At 39.9% G+C, this 17,440-nt stretch overlaps 1 protein-coding gene and 1 long non-coding RNA gene across 7 annotated transcripts in view; one reads left to right on the top strand and one right to left on the bottom strand.

The window, feature by feature from the left end:
* Nucleotides 1-17,440, top strand: part of LOC105397590 (insulin receptor) — a 52,887-nt gene that overhangs the window by 18,123 nt on the left and 17,324 nt on the right. For 4 of the 6 annotated variants that reach the window (XM_048633556.1, XM_048633557.1, XM_048633555.1 and 1 more), the window contains exons 3-8: nt 10,624-10,807; nt 11,153-11,264; nt 12,594-12,728; nt 15,579-15,714; nt 16,677-16,855; nt 17,176-17,319. In XM_048633556.1, coding sequence (XP_048489513.1) covers nt 10,624-10,807; nt 11,153-11,264; nt 12,594-12,728; nt 15,579-15,714; nt 16,677-16,855; nt 17,176-17,319 — 890 coding nt within the window. Of the gene's footprint in view, nt 1-10,623; nt 10,808-11,152; nt 11,265-12,593; nt 12,729-12,846; nt 13,315-15,578; nt 15,740-16,676; nt 16,856-17,175; nt 17,320-17,440 lie in introns of those variants that run through there. The other 2 variants (XM_048633559.1, XM_048633561.1) reach the window with 2 other exon arrangements.
* Nucleotides 938-15,513, bottom strand: LOC125491475. Its single transcript, XR_007268331.1, has 3 exons — nt 15,496-15,513; nt 15,414-15,415; nt 938-1,160 (listed from the first exon to the last, which is right to left on the bottom strand). It is a non-coding gene; the product is annotated as an uncharacterized LOC125491475 (long non-coding RNA).

The raw sequence follows: 17,440 nt of genomic DNA, 5'->3' as shown, positions 1-17,440 counted from the left end.
TGTTCTACGCGTCGTCACTATGTGGTGTACACACACACACACAACACACACACACGCACGCTGTGGTCTCGTTAGCAACCGTCCGATCCTAGGAAGATTCCCCAATCCGAGGAGCTTGTTGAGCTCTCAAGGATGCGTGTTGTTGTTAGTTTATCGTTAGAACCGGCCCTCGATGTCGCTATTCCAAATTGTTTGCTCCCTCGGTAACAAGTCTGCCATGTTCCATTATTATCAGATTGCAAATGTCCAGTACTATTATAGTGCAAGAATTAACACGATGTACAGTTCCCCAAAATTGATAATGCACATAGGAATCTTCGTCATTGTTCGGCAACGGTCGTATTCCCGAGCGTTAGAAAACTATTATGTATTTAGAGTGGTTAAGTGCATTTTCTTCATGAAATTTTAGTAGAATTATGTAATTGGTGCTAAAATAGATAATTGATTTATCAGTAAAGAAATTTGATTCGATAATTCATAATATTCCATAATATTAAAATTTACTTCGAAAATGTTGCAGTAGGTACTTTTCAAGTGTCTTACTGAAGCTGATGTAAAGATGGATGAAAGAAGGTTTGAATAACACAAGGTTTATATTATAAGGAGACATGGATTTCAAACACAGGTTTATATTAAAAATTTTAAATCTCAGTTCAAAAGTATTTACAGCACTGATTATTTCACATTAATAAAAATGTTTACATTAAAATCTCAGTTCAAAAGTATTTACAGCGCTGATCATTCACAATAATATTACAATTACAAACTTGGTCTTTTCGGTGTGGCTTTATTGGCAAAGTGAAGTCTATCAATGTGACGTATATTTTATTCTTAAATGTGCCTCATAATAAGGCATCGTCAAAAATTAATAAAAGTTGAAATTAAATTCACATTTGAAAAAAATAACAAGAACGATGTGTAATTGCAGCTCTTTATAATTCCACAAAAGTAATACTGATCTTGACCTTGAGACCCTTGACTGATCGGTGACAGCCACCGACCGCCCAAATTGTTTTCGATTATGTGTCACATGATATTGACTACTATTTCTTTCGAACAAGGATAAAAATGCAAGTGGCTCTTATGATTCAATGATTCGGGTGTTTCCGGGAATACGACAGTTTGCGAAGATTTGCATGCGCATTGTTAATATGGGAGAACTGTACGTTAATTCAAGTGCAACACTGAGATAATATGTCACTACGTAACTTTATGTCTATTGTAGGCTGACAGCACAAAATTGTATAAAATATACGATAATATAAATAAGTGTAAGCTGTAAGAAAATAATAATAATATGATGATGTGTTAGAATTACACTGCATTTAAATTAATAGATTTATCTAAAAATCCAATAATATCCACAGAACTATCCGCATCAAACACAAATACCACATACGCGTATGTATTTATTTATTTACATTTATAGTTCGCCGGGTTTATTCACAACGTTTCCTCATTACGAAATATGATAAGTAAAACCGGACGTACCTAACTTCTTGTAGTCATAAATATTTTTTTACGAGCTTCTTATCGACGCTCAATAATCAAAACAATTTTAAACGGATACAGTAATACATCGTAAACCCGCCACTGTATCTACGCTAGTAAGTATTGTTGTGGTATTAAAATGCCTTGGAACAACAGATGGAGTTTTTTGAATTGTGTAATAAAGCAAAAATAACCAATAACTAAGTATTAGCGGAAATCCTCTGAAAATATTGAGTAACAAATTTTAAGTAAATAAATTTAGTAAGAGCTATCACAAAAGTTATTGACCACTAGACTTTTAGTTGGTTCGTACTCTACTAAATATATGATGATGTCCATAATCTTCATCTTAGACTTCGTCATGATGACTTGACCAGTACAAAACAAAACAAAATTCTGAAGCAAGTTGGCTATTCATTATGTTTAATTATTGTCACTTGTAATCGTAATGTACCTTACCATTGCATCATCGCCATAAATCGTACTATTGTTGCCAGTGAACAACATTCAAAATGCTAGTACAGTGAGGTCCGTCAACAATTCTGACTTATGCTGTTGTTACGATTACTAAAGGTAGAATTTGAGTGCAGTTTTCAATTTGCGGGTTTCTTCCACTGTACCTAGTGGCCGGCAGCCTTTCCATCGATTAGTGCCGCGACACACCGGCCGCGTCTCATTTGTTATCGTGGCGTTGCGCAACTAGCTTTGCTCCACATATCTATCGCGAGGCCCACTCCCTGTTGTAACTCAAGCAAGGCCCTCCAAGCACCGTGTAACCTTCGTGTTCTAAACACATCACACGCATTATGGTTCTCGTGTTCGTTAATTAAAACAAACGGAACTGGTTGGGCGGGAGCGGCCCGTGTTTCCGTCCATCACACGCTTCTTGTTATGTTGGACAGTTGATAAACAACATTTTCTAACGACGATCAACATTCTCGCTCGGATCTCTAACATTATGTGTAACGTTACTCGTTCCTATAACACCGCACCTGCCATGATTTTGCATATTTATGTATTCGTTTACTATTTGATATCCTTTTTGAATTGTAATATGTAATTAAGTGCCTTTGTAATTCCGAATTCCCCAAAGAGTGCCTAATTCTTGTTGCTCTACTTCCGGCGTATGCTGGCTTTTTGTGATATGCAAAATCAAGATCCGGTGTTGCGGTGCGGACAGATGCGGTGTTATAGGTGTACACAGGGACAGGCAAACTTAACACCTTACTTTTTAATACTAAGTTGAAGTTCTTACCTAACTTATACATTATATGTAAGATTTAAAATTCTAACATTCAAGAATCGGCATCAGCACTGAAATATTCCTTTCCTATAAGTTATAATTTAGAAACATCGTTGGCAACGATCTTTCATCACATCACACACGACATTATGAGCGGGAAAACAACAAGCTGCCATTGCCACGTGTTATCTTCACCATAATTAAATTGTTATTGTGCTCTGCGGTCGTTTAAATATTCAGCTCGGTTTGACAGAGATTTTAACTCTTAATTTACAATTTAATGTTGTGGTCACATTTTAAAAATGATCAAGTATCACCTAATAAACGGACCGGTTAATCAAACATACTTTTTAAATGGTCCATTCATTGAACATAATGTCTTGCCAAACTTTCGCAAGTTTTAAGTGGATTTCCAAACAACAATTCCAAATAAGTGTTCGCCCGCAATTGGGCGGGTGCAAAACTGCAAACGGATGCGCGGGCAGCGGGCTCAGAGAGCCAAGTGTAAGTTTTTCAAGTGGCGAATCTCCCGCGCCATACAAATTCGCGTTTACTCGCCACTGCTCGAACCAACTAAAAACTCGCACTTCCCATGCAGTTAGTCATTCGCGTTGGTCGGTAATAGGCGGTGTGAATGAACAACAACAGTACGGGAGTCGTCACGACACCATGTGAGGCGGGCGACCATTGATATCTTCATTCAGAGGCCGGAAACATAAATCAGCGCCGCGACGCCCGGCCTTCGCGCGGACACTCCGAGATTCAACCCGGCTTTTGCTAAATATTGCACTTTTTATTTAAGACAAGGATGGAAATGAAATAATAGATCGAAACTAGTTGAAATTATATTATTACAAACTTTAACCGAACATGGCTTCGTGAATTTGATCCTTACCACATATTGAACTTTATTTATTACCTACATATTATTATGCCACTTATTTTGGAAAAACTTTTATTGAACATTATGTTTAACGATTGCTTAAGAAATTCAGAGCTTATAATCGAACACAGTTCTTGCCTACTCTAGTTCTCTATTCATCTCTACTCTACTCTATTAATGTAATCACGATGCAATGGCACGATTATTGTACGATTCCGGATTCAATTAAGCGTCTTGGGTTTGATCGCGTGACTAGATTAAGTGGGGAACTCGGAGAGATCTAGTTCCGGCACCGCATACTTCCCATTAAGTATGACGTCCGTGATTTCTGTTCATTAAAATCCTATTTATTATCAATACAGTGAAGGAATAGGTACATGCGGAGTCGTGAGGAAACCTGCACATTGTTAATTCCCTAAGAAGTGCCTGTACTCATCCCAAAACGGCGGCGGCGATACTTAACGCGACTTTTAACGTATTTATATAAGTATAAATGTACTGGGCATAAGTGTGGTGAGTAAACCATAGCCTTTGTAATTATTATGAACAAGATAGGGGCCACAGATTTACCAAAAAAAACACTGTAACGAATGCAAACGAATCGCTATAAATATCTACCTGATGTAATACATCATTTACATCGCTAGATAACGTTACAATATTACGCTACATGTGTAAGAAAAGGACAATACCATAATAGAGTCATATTAATAACTGTAACAATTTCTAGCTAGGGTTAAATGACACAATAAACAAGAATAGCTAAGTGTTGATATCAGTCCTGCATTGAGGGCACGGCGGCGACGGCGGCGCAGCGGCCGGGTCGCATTTGCAACCTCGGCCAAAACTAGGGATGCAATGTGGATGCAATCATGCATCGATTTACCTCTAACAAAAATCACATATAGGTACATACCTATAGGGATCCCACTATAAGTTGACGCATTCAGCCTTAGCAGATTTCACTATAATTTCTTATGTTACCGTGTTAAAACACACCCGGTAATTGTAAATTGTAACATAATCTCCTAACAATACTGGAGGGTTTTCCAAATAATCTTCACGTTTGACAGAGTATCGGTAGTTAATACGGTGTCCCGTGATTGCAAAATAATTTTATGTAGTTACTAAAACAGCGCAATATCACGTCGCAATCACAGTTAATCGTAATAACTACGTTGCAACCCTAACAAAAACCCGTGGGCTGCGAAACTATTAAGCCTGTGTATCTAAATCTAGTTGAGTGACGGCAATTATCAGTAGACATTAGAGCCGCGCTGTTGCAGTGAAAGTGCAGTGAGTCACTGGCTGCTTCGGAAATAGAGGATCTGAGCCGCCGCCCGCATAGCGGGAGCGGGCAGAATAGGGCTCCCTGGCCTGTGTCATTGCATGTATCTTATTTGCTATCTATTTTGTCTGTACACAATAATTTGTCTTGCATTGCGAATATTTCGACTACATGGCAACCCACCACTGACTCACATAGAGAATGCCCAGCATTAATGCATAAAAAATGGATATGCGACATAGCTCGCATATCCATTTTTTATGCATTAATGCATGATAGGTACAGATAATGAAGAAAGTATACATTGCTGTAGCCATTCAAGCTGAAATATATTTTCTTTGAGTGTAGGGGGGTTCAGCCAAGATGTTCCGATAGCTAGTCCTAGTACGCATCTCGCCAGGAGGGCCTCAAATCGATGTTTCTATCATACTCCTCTAGCCTAGCTACTGTCGACACTCACTCTCTTGTTGGTATTCATTGCGTCGAAGGGAGGTTCATCTGTGCTAATTCACAGTCTACACTCTAAAACTCATCACCATCGGATGATTTATGAGTTGTTATTATGACCACCCATTGATATTGTTTATATTTAGGTATTTACATGCCAATGCATACAATAGTATATACAATATTCGGTGACTTGCACCGGACAATCATTTTCACTGTATTCATAATGACAAACTTAGTTTAAATACAATGAATGCATACAGATGCTTGTCAAATCTGATGAGGCGAGGTGACGCACACGCTTCCAGCTCACGAAATAGTAAACAGGAAAATCGAGGAGTAAAAATATACCTACCTGTGTTCTGACTTGATGTTTGTTTCAAAGATAATTGAACTCTAATGTAATGATTAAGTTCATTTATGTAATAAGTACTTACAATGTGAAACGATTGACAGGGATCTTTCAATCGGTCCACAGTTTGTTTTGCACCTTTAACTTATTGAAAGGGTTAGATAGAAGTAGAAGCTAACTCTTATTCATTTAAAATTATTATTTTCGTGAGAACTTTGCTTCGAAATAAATATTAATATTAGCTGTATGCAATGTGTCTGAACTGAACTCTTCATAATAAGAAATGAATTGAATTTCTGAAATACTGAAATAAATTTTAGTTTTAAAAATAAATTTCTGTGAGTTACTTACGAAACATTATGTTTTTCTTCATTTACTATCTAACGAGATCTTCAATTACTATAGCGCCACGCAACGCACAATCTTATCGTAAAACGTAAAAGCTGTTGAGCAAAACATTAATAGAGAACAGAATTATCGCGGACGGTTTTTATGAATGGATCACAATTTAGCTGTAGATGGCTCGGCAGTAATGTTGACGCGGTGGTAGATTGTTGTTTAAACCCGGTGATGGATTACGTTGTCATTGAGCGTTCGTCTGGCGTGTTTCGCGCCGGTTCTTGTTACAGAGGTCGCGGGGCGGGGGGGCGGCAGGTTGTAGTAGAAACGGCGTAGTAAGCGAAGGGATGAAGTGAGGGGGGCGGGGCGGGGCGGCGTCCGTCGTTCAATATTTATCAGTTGAGAGCTTGGCGTCCTTCTAGTGATGGCTTTCTGATATCGATGTTGATAGCGTTTCCATGTTGATTTGTAATGTTAAATATGGATGAGCGCGCTTTTACTTAAACCAATACTTAGCGTTTTAAATAAATTGAAATGGAAGTAACTTTTCATATATTAGTATTATGAAGATCATGATGAGCTGGGGACGTAAATATTCTTATTGTGTCGGTGACAAAATATAAGACCTCTGTTATAGTGATGTAACGAATGTGTGTTTTTGGACATTCGCGAATGCGAATGCGAATGCGAATATCTGATATCGACATTCGCGAATGCGAATGCGAATGCGAATATTCAGTTTGTGTTAAAATTTGGCGTCATTTGTATGGTTTGGTGGCAGTCTCGTACTGAACGAAGTACGTTCCATTCAAGGCGCATTCCGAATCAGACTAGCCAATACTAGTCGCAGTTTTTTTTTAAAGTAGTCACACTTTAGTTAGCTCCGTAACTGTTACGACACATTGCAACTGTGTGCGGTTTCTGAGGACGACTTACACGAAACATTTACGTATTTAAATCTATGACTCCCTTGCTCTGACACTACAGGGTTATTGGTAAGTAGACCTGATCCTTTCAAAAGGTGATAGAGGAAGACATTTCCAGTCGATTGAACCCTATAATATAATGCATTATCCGAAATTTTACCATTTCTAACATTATTTTTTGTGCCATAATTTTAAGCTTTGAACAGATTTTTTTTTAAACTAGCTATATTTTAATAACTTTTTGGTTGTTCTGCATAACACCTTAATAAACTAATTAAAATAATCCAATGTGCATTATTTGACTTAAATTAGACACAATACCTCAAAATAGTCAAACATTTTAAAAAAATATTCAAAACGTTAAATTAAAAAACAATATCATATGACTTTTTTTGTGCACTTCAGTTTAACAACACATTGTCATATCTTAGTGATGTCTCAATCGATTTGATATTGAAATATCTTATTTGAAAGCTTATAAATTGACAATGTTTTTAAGCTGAAGTGCACGAAAAATTGTCATGTGAATTATTTGAAATGTCTTATTTGTTTTTACATTTTGAGTATTTTTTTAACTGTTTAACAATTTTGAGGTATTGTGTCTAATTTAAGTCAAATAATGCCAATTTTATAATTTTAATAAGTTTATTAAGTATGGCTACTTTTATTTATTTTCAGTTTTAAGCATAACATTTAGACAAAAAAAAAATAAAAACTTTAATATTAAATATCTTAAAAATGGTTAAGTTTCGGATTATGGGTTCAATCGACTGGAAATGTCTTCCTCTATCACTTCCTGAAATGATCAGGTCTACTTGCAAATAACCCTGCATACTGTCAAAATACGCCTTTTGTTTGTTTAAAAAGTTTATTAATGTTTAGGTCTTATGAAACTATATGAAATTAACTACAATATCTAAAGTTTCATTTCCCAAAGGAAATAAATAATACCAAATGATAAATTAAGACTGGAAATGAGATTAAGAGGGTAAATTGTAATAAAAAGGTCATTCATAGACAAATGGATTAAGATTTTGTTAACCTAACCTAATCTACCATTATTTACCAAAAGTTTTTTTTAATAAGTACTGATATTCGCAATACATTCGCATAAAATTTTGCGAATGCGAATGCGAATGCGAATATCCAAAAACATGCGAATATTCGCGAATGCGAATGCGAATGCGAATATTCGTTACATCACTACTCTGTTACTTGAGAAGGCTCTTTCCTTTAGTACAATTCAAGAAGATGCTATTTACAACATGCCGATGCTTCATTACCATGACCACCTACAGAACATCTTTTGATCTTACTTGAATTTGAATTGAGACAAACACATTCCGCTTGTTTCCGCAATATAAGCTAGTGTCGTCTTGTGATTTCAAGAATTTTAATTAACAATTGTGCTTGTAGAATTTTAGTTCTTGTACTGGAAGCCTACCTTCTTGTTCCTTAGTTAATTAAAATGATGCCAATAAAAATCAATGGAGCGTAACGTCGATAGTATCGTGAACGGAAACTCGTCCCAGCTCTGTAGTACAAGCTCTACAATAATAACATTCCATAGTCTATAAATAACCGCCGCTAGTCTGAGCGGACGAGTATAGTGCAGCGTGGGGGGTGCGGGCGGGGCGCGGGGGGCGGGCTGGCGCTATGCGACGGAGTTCATTTGCATCGTATGCAATGCAATGCACCCGCCGCCGCCGCTCACTCAGCCGCGCGCTGCGCCCGCCTGCACTTGTTTACTACTGCGCCACCGTCACCGTGTGCCCGAGCGATGCATTTAAACGCTCTGCAAATAGAAGTAAATACCGTGACTCAGTCCACCAGCCTTTGCTGTTACACCATCGCTGTTACGTCATGATTCTAGCCATCAACCTCTAATCTATCTGTCGATAATGGGCATTTTGTCGTACGACACGGCGCGTCATGTTGCGCCTGAAGCTTCAGATATTTTTAAGGTCCACCCACGTTGCCGCCACGCCGCTCCCGGCCCGCTTGTGCTCGCGGGTTTGTTTACGCTGCGACGGTCGCCATCTTGAGTTTTCTTCCGCTCTTGTTTTGCACATGCGCGCCTTCATCTCGCCTCTCGACCTACCGACCAATCTGAAGACACAAGAAACTACGCAGTTACCGAAGTTCGCCTTCTGCCGCATTTTCAGTCGTAAAATTACTGTTTATACATGAAACAATTTACATATTGTGCTTACTCAGGATGATAAGGCTGGGAGCGTGTTTGAATGATTTAGTAGTACAAACACAATGTTCAGCTACATTGTGTTATAGCAATAATATGATTGAATTGCTCATAGAAATTGTAGAGCATGAGTCGTCATCAAAACAAAGAAATTACGCAAGCTTTTCATCATTATTATACCTACCAAAGTATCACTCGTAGGCAAAGCCCATTAGCGGCTGTTATCTAAAATTGTATGCGAAAAGTATTCGCTGTCTCCATCTAACTAAATAAACAAGTTCTTAATTAATGAAAAGAGCATGAGTCACGCAATAAAACAATATTAGTTGTCAACACGGGCCCTCGCCACCCGCGGCGTGTGATGGAGAGTCCGCCGCGGCCGCACAAACAACACCCCGTGTCGACTCCACGATCAATTGTCCGTAGGATGCCAATTAATTATCAATTAATATACCGTGATGCCTTAACAATCTCTAATCATTTTATTTTATATGGACACTCTAACTGCGCAGTTTATCACAGACCTTGGCAACGAAGAGAATAGCGGCATTCTTGCTATTCTTAGAAGTATCTATCGACATTCTAATTTAGTAAATAACGTAGATCAGGATTTCATGTAATCATCAATTTCGTTGCAATTACGCCGAGTCACACAATGGTTATCGTTATCCATTAAACTATAATCTTTCTTATCCAACAGTATCATTACCTTGTAACAAAGTAAACACGCGTTGACTGTGTTATTGTTAGTGATTAGTCGATACACGTGCCTTCTGGTTTACTCAATGGCAGCCTGCGCAATCTCCTAATTTCCGTACGATACCCCCGAGCCATCCGTATTGTTTTTGAGACGAAGTTGGTTACGTATGTATATTATAGCGCTATTCATGCAAATTTTGTGACTTTGAATAATTATATGAACCATGGAGAAATCCAGGACGTCCTGATTTTAAAACCATATGCCGTATACGACTCGTCGTACAGGCCTGTATATGTAGTGAACACGCGGAGAGCCTCCCTCCGTAGGTTACCTATGGTAAACTATGCTGGGGAAGGCCAAGATATGACACCAATCAATTCCCGGATAAGCTCTTCCATTTCCTCTACACTGGTACCGTATTCATGCCAAGTGAGCGTTATCAAAACGACAGTGAATTTGTAGTACACCGATAACTATACGTCAGAATTTAATGGAGAAACTAGTTTACTAGCAACAATGCGTTGCGAATTCAATATCGTTTCGGTAACGCTTAAATACAGCAGCAGGGTCTCGATCACGAGTGCTGTCAACTCAAATCGCTAGCGTAATTCGATAGCAATTTGTATGACAAGTGTGGGCGCTGTTCTTTTTCCGTATGTTTGTGTAGTATAGTATCCTACAAGCGGACAACGTTACCCCGTGATAGACACACTGATCCAATGCAGCCATTTCCTGACTTTCACCCTCTTTCCAGGCTACAAAGTATGCCCCTCCATGGACGTGCGCGGCGACGTGGAGTCGCTGCTGAAGCTGCGAGGCTGCTCCGTGATCGAGGGGCAGCTCAGCATTGTTCTGCTGGAGCGCGCCAACGAGACCTCCTTCGCGAACCTCTCCTTCCCCGAGCTCAGAGAGGTCACCGGCTTCATCAAGATCTATAGGTGAGTGAGAAATCTCCAGCAATCCTCTTTGCAGAAGTTGCATGGTGCATGGAGGAAGATGAAACAGTCTACTATGTCTTGTTAAAAAACCTCGGATCTCCGGGGGCTCTCTAGCAAGTCATAAGTATAGGTCGTCTACTGATTTTCTGGCGTGAGCTTGTGGGGCTTAATAGCTAGTCACCCATAGTATTAATAGTAGTGATAATCTTCATGAAAATATTTATAACTTCCAAGTTATTTGACGTTGCCGTGAATTGATGACCACTTCAATTCATTCAGATTAGTTTTAGGATACTACCCTGTTACACAATAATGATTTTAATATTGTCTCGTGGTCCTTTTCAGACTGAAGGGGCTCCGGTCACTGGGGGATCTGTTCCCGAATCTGTCTGTGATTCGAGGCATTTCGCTCTTCAGGGACTATGCGCTCGTCATCTATGACAACGAAAACTTGAACGTAAGTACACATAATTATGTAGTTAATTATTTTTACCTATTAGTAGTCCACCGATGTTCTATTAGCAAGTCACTAGAAACATAATTAGTCTTTAACAGCGGAGAACAAACGACTCCATGGATTTCCTCATTCAACTGCTACCTCCTAAAGGGTGACCTACGCTTTATCAATAACGAAATTTAATTGTCCGACCTTATTCGTCAGCCATAAACACGAGTGGCATGGTGCTCAGCGTAGCGAAGTAGCACGCTAATTGCACGCTCGTAACAAGCAAGCGTTTGATGTTCACTTCAGCCCTCAGAATCGGTGCCGAGGCCCGCACAGCTGCACTGTAATGTCACTTTTAGTGCACCGGCGACCTCGCTAAGCGTAAAAACATAGCACGGTACCTATTTCGTACTCTTAAATACCTATATCCTGGATAATTTGATCTTTCGCAATTTTGTAAAGTTCACTTATATTTATTTTCATAAATACAAAGCTTCTCATTAGAGACATAGGTAAGTACTATGTTCCATAGCATTTAAGAGTATTTGTTAAGTGATTCCCAATATACATAATTCAGGATGGGCTTATTTCGATATTTCGGGCATATCAAAAGACTCGAGAGTAAATAAATGCGTACCCCGTAAGGGAGTTCATTAATACGGGCCCAGATTGTTTATGTTTGATACAGCGCAGTGTAACATACTTCTCATAGTGCATCTTATTGTATGGACTGTACGTAGCATTTTCTCTTGTGTTGAGAAAGATCCGCTTGAAAGGGCTAAAGTCAGACTGAGTGACCTACTTTAGCCGAGGCCTTGGAATGTCTGGGGCTGCAAACGTGTTATTAATCCTCAACCTACGTGGTAAATGTCTGCCGGGGAACGTTGGAATATAGGTACATTCAATTTGTAGCTACTATTATTGTATCCATTGTTAATATTGTTATTGTACAGAAAATTATGGGTTTACTTATATACGTTTTTTTTATTATTGTTTACTAATGTCGAAATGCACCTGTTAGATTTCGATAATCTGGTAATTTATTATTGTTTTATCATTTAATTTTCTATGGCTCAGGTGGACATAATCTGTTCACCTGAGAATTCATCACGACACATCATGTCCCCACTGCTGGGGCACGGGTCTCGTTCCAATCTGTTTAATAATTACTTTAAATAGCGTCGCTAAAAGCTCAGCCTACAAGCCAAACCATCCTTTTCCTTCGCTAAAAGGTATCTTTAACTCTATGATTCGACCTAGAGGATAAAACTATGGTAATAATTATTTTCAGAAGATGTGTACAAATAATCTTAAATTATAAAACAATGTGTTCTATTCCAGGTGCTCGGCCTACACTCGCTGTCGCGCATAGAGCGCGGCTCCGTGCGCATAGAGAGGAACGACAAGCTGTGCTACACCAACACCATCGACTGGTCGCGCATCGTGGCCAACGGCGTCGACAACAACATCATCAGGGTGAGCAGGAGAAACTAGCCAGCGTGTAGACATATCATCATCATCATTGTATGTGCGTATAGAGAGGAACGATAAGCTGTGCTACACCAACACCATCGACTGGTCGCGCAACGTGGCCAACGGCGTCGACAACAACATCATCAGGGTGAGCAGGAGACAGTAGCCAGCGTGTGGACACATCATCATCATCATCATTGTATGTGCGTGTAGAGAGGAACGACAAGCTGTGCTACACCAACACCATCGACTGGTCGCGCATCGTGGCCAACGGCGTCGACAACAACATCATCAGGGTGAGCAGGAGACACTAGCCAGCGTGTAGACATATCATCATCATCATTGTATGTGCGTATAGAGAGGAACGATAAGCTGTGCTACACCAACACCATCGACTGGTCGCGCATCGTGGCCAACGGCGTCGGCAACAACATCATCAGGGTGAGCAGGAGACAGTAGCCAGCGTGTAGACACATCATCATCATCATCATTGTATGTGCGTGTAGAGAGGAACGACAAGCTGTGCTACACCAACACCATCGACTGGTCGCGCATCGTGGCCAACGGCGTCGACAACAACATCATCAGGGTGAGCAGGAGACACTAGCCAGCGTGTAGACATATCATCATTATCATCATAGGTATAATGTAGGCGAGACACGTCCTCGTGGACAACCCCGATGGAACGACGATATAAAACATATGGAAGTAAATGGATAGAGATAGTCCAAGGTAGTAATCAGTCGATAGACTGAAGGAGGCACCTTTGAGGTGGAAAATGACATAAAATAAAGAGAAAAAAAGAATAGGTGTAGTGTAGACTTCATCAGCCCGTAATCGTCATAATATTATATATGCTAGATAAACCTCTCCGTAGGAGCCTCAACACTATGCTCTGGCTTATCTAACAACTACCAGCTGACTTAGGAAGTCAGTCCACCTGCTGGCTGGCTGGTCCTACGCTTCATCATTCCTGTTGTCTCTTATAACTGTGATGAAGCGTAAGACCAGCCTGGACTGACCACCTAGAAAGAAAATACTGAATGAAACATAATGAATAATATAATTTGCGGATGCGAGCTCATTGTGTGTAACAATTAACCAGCATTATTTATTATTAGTCCAAAAACGATTAAGTACGCTCTTTACAATGTTATGTAAGAGTACCCCGCTGGCTCTCATGGCCGCCGGTTACCGAAATAGAAGCTCAATCGTGGGACCTCCTCGCCTAGACTTATTACTCTTATTAGTTCCGGGCGCCGCATGTGCTGCCACTGTGACGTCTCGACCGTACCTCATTATGTGAAACGTAAGTGATAACGCGCGCGCCCGTCGCTGTTTTCTGCTAATTAGACAGATTCCACCTTCAAAACAAACGTATCATTAATGAACGCTATGGATTATGCGGCGCGCTGTGAACGACCGCGTTTCCATAAACACCGGCTGCCTTATTGTATAATAGAAATGTCTATAGCTATCTCGTTGAATACGATAAGGTCTGTCTTTATAGATATAACCGATTTTCTTATCACTGATCAATTTCGCTAGAAATTACAGCCTTAGATATATTAATAGAAATAATCTACACATCAGCTTTCATAGCTGTTTTTCGAGTGTTATTGTTACATGACTATGAAACAGTGAAGTCACGATCAACATCACCTTTGATCTGTGATTTCGCAGCTATTTCACTGTGTAGGTGCTCGTTGTGTACATTTTATAGCTAATTGACACACTGACTGCATAAAGAAGGTCAAATTCATGCCTGATTGATAACATCGGTCGAGCCAATGATCTTTGGTATTTATTCATAGTTCAATTGGTTAGACCTCTGCCTCTATGTATTGGCAGTAAAAGGTACCTGATGTAATAGAATAATCAAACTTACTTTGTATTGTAAGTAGATTACTATTCCATATTTATTTGCATTGTTATCCAAGAATACTGATACGCTGTAATAATAACGAAACAACATTTATACAACAAACAGCGTACAGTCGGCCTCATAAGTAGCTAAACACTTTTGTACTTTGAAAAACTCATAAACTGTCTATTCATTCATTTAATCATTGACGGTTTAGTGAGGCGAGGTACAAAAGTTAGCTACTTATGAAGCGGACCGTACCTAATAAAGTCAACATGAATTTGAAAAGAATTAATTAAGATATTGCCAATTAAAGATATGTAGGTACATGTTTGTTATTTACAAAACACAACATACTGTGGGCGTACCTTTGTTTGTCGAAGACGATCATTATATCGAAATATAAATTTGCCATTGGCAAAGACAAAGGCAATAACAAGCAGACGGTCGCGCAGCGTGCAGGCTAATTGTCTCGATCTGTTGTTGTTTACGTCCAATGAGCACTCAATAATACCTCCTCTTATAGACTAGGTACCTGCACATGCTATCATTTTTATTGATCATAAACTACGTAATTTATCTTTACACTCGCGCCTAACGTGCGAGTTAGATGAGATTATTAAATTCTGCTATAACTTTGCTCGTAATTTTAAACTGAGTTTGCTTTAACTTATGGACATATAACATTCTGGATACCTTGCATTTTATAATGACACATTAAACTAAAAATAACTACCTAGCTTATCATAATAATATTGCTAAAAATATACTATCTAGTATGTACTGAATACTGCTGAATATTAATAAGTTAAAAACGGCGATACAGCTCGCTACTTATCACCTAAATACAGCGAAAAGCGGGTGGGTCGCTTGCAAGCTACCTCTGATTATCCCTTGGGGTATTACAGTCGTGAGCACATGTTTGTAGTCCTTGCATGACACGATTGATTGTTTTCACCCTATCCTAAACATTTGTCCTCTAATTCCAGAACAACTACGACACGCGTCTCTGCGGTCTGTGCCCCGAAGCCGACGGGCGTACGGAGGAGCGGCGCGGGCCGCGCGCCTGCCCCGCCGACGCCGCCGGCCGCCTGCTCTGCTGGGACGACAAGCACTGCCAGAAGTGTGAGCGCTGACTTTATAACTACTTGTAATTGCGCTCATTGTACCTTGTTTTGTTTACTTGGACTTTGACTGTCTACGTTTTGGGGGCGGTAGATGGCACTGCGGGTATAAACAGTTATAAACTGGGATAATGGCATTTTAGAAGAAGGGATTTAGTGGCAGTGCTGTTACGATTTTCGTTTTGGGGGTAGAAAAGTTTAAAACGGCATTTATTATATTCATTCGACAATGTAATTCAGTGTATCGCTGTGCCATCTACCGAAGCCATGTCATCAGCATCAGCTTTGTGGGCGTTTTTCATGATTGCATTCATAAGTCTAGCAAAGTGTATATTATTAGATATTTAATACGTCATAGTCACGAAAGATGCTTATCTAATCAGTAGCAATTTGTTAATAAACATGCCAATGCACTTAATAGATTAAATTCCTACTCAGTTTAAAATCTGAATCTGATATGGAATTTATAATGCGACATTGATCATAATCCTTCATTTATTATGCATAATCAGTTAATCAAACAGTAAGTGCTCCCGCATACACATTCACGTTAATACTCCTATATTCAACGTAGAATTAAATAATAATTTTGTCCCGTATAGTTTCATATTATATTTTTATTACACATACATGTATAATTTTTGAGCAAATATGACCAGTTCACCAAAAACAAATCATCACTAGCTAGACTGTACTGATACAAGGACGGCAACATTATACATGTTTGTAAAGTCATGGCCTCCTCTATTTTGACCACTTGTGACTGCCTAATCCTTTCATCACGGGACACATTCTAGTATTCACGGCCGCCTAAGAAGACTTATCAACACCCATCCTCATAGAGTTCTTCAGCAGATATGACCAGCCTACTAGAAACTCTTGCTGGTTCACCAATAACTATCACCAACCTAACTCTCTAACCTCTCTCCCTCTCTCTCTCTAACCTCTCTCTCTCTCCCGCAGTATGCCCCGGCACGTGCGGCGACCGCGCGTGCATGTCCAACGGCTCGTGCTGCCACGCGGCGTGCGTGGGCGGCTGCGACGGGCCCTCGCAGCACGAGTGCCACGTGTGCCGGCACTACTCGCTCGGCTACGGAGGGAATCGGACGTGCGTGGCCAAGTGTCCCGCCGGGACTTATGTGGTGAGTGGAGACATATAATGGATATCAGATATCGATTCAGGGCATAGACGATTTCCAGAAGGTCAGATTAACTCGGTTGTATCTGTATGTGCCTGTGGCCACGCAGCTCTCATATTTAATTTTACTGTGGATTGACAGCGTTGGTGAAAAGTTATGCTTCTACTGTGCGTTACGGCAACGACGCGCGACAATTGTAACCCGCGATGCACGGAACACTAGTATACTTGTTGGGAAGCTGGAAAAAAGATGCTTCTCGTCAACCTTTTCTAAAGCTACCTTTACTTCATTCTTCATTGTTATAAACCTAATGTCTATTTCAGTTCCTCCGTCGCTGTATATCAGAGCTGGAGTGCCGCAGCCTGCCGCCCGCCGCGCCGCCGCCCGACGGCAAGAAGCGGCCACCCCGGAACTACAAGACCTTCAACGGAACCTGCATCTATGACTGTCCAAGCGGGTACATGGAGGTGAGGCTATGTGATGGGCTTATAGTTGGTAGAGTTGGCTAGTCAGTGACTATTATGGGTCTACATTATTATTGTCACTACTGCATAATAATTTGGGCCATTTAGGAGGACTACAAAACTG

The sequence above is a fragment of the Plutella xylostella genome, chromosome 5, assembly GCF_932276165.1.
Source record: "Plutella xylostella chromosome 5, ilPluXylo3.1, whole genome shotgun sequence".
NCBI lineage: Eukaryota > Metazoa > Arthropoda > Insecta > Lepidoptera > Plutellidae > Plutella > Plutella xylostella.
The sequence above is the reverse complement of the archived record's forward strand: the minus strand, read 5'-3'. Positions and strand labels throughout refer to the sequence as shown.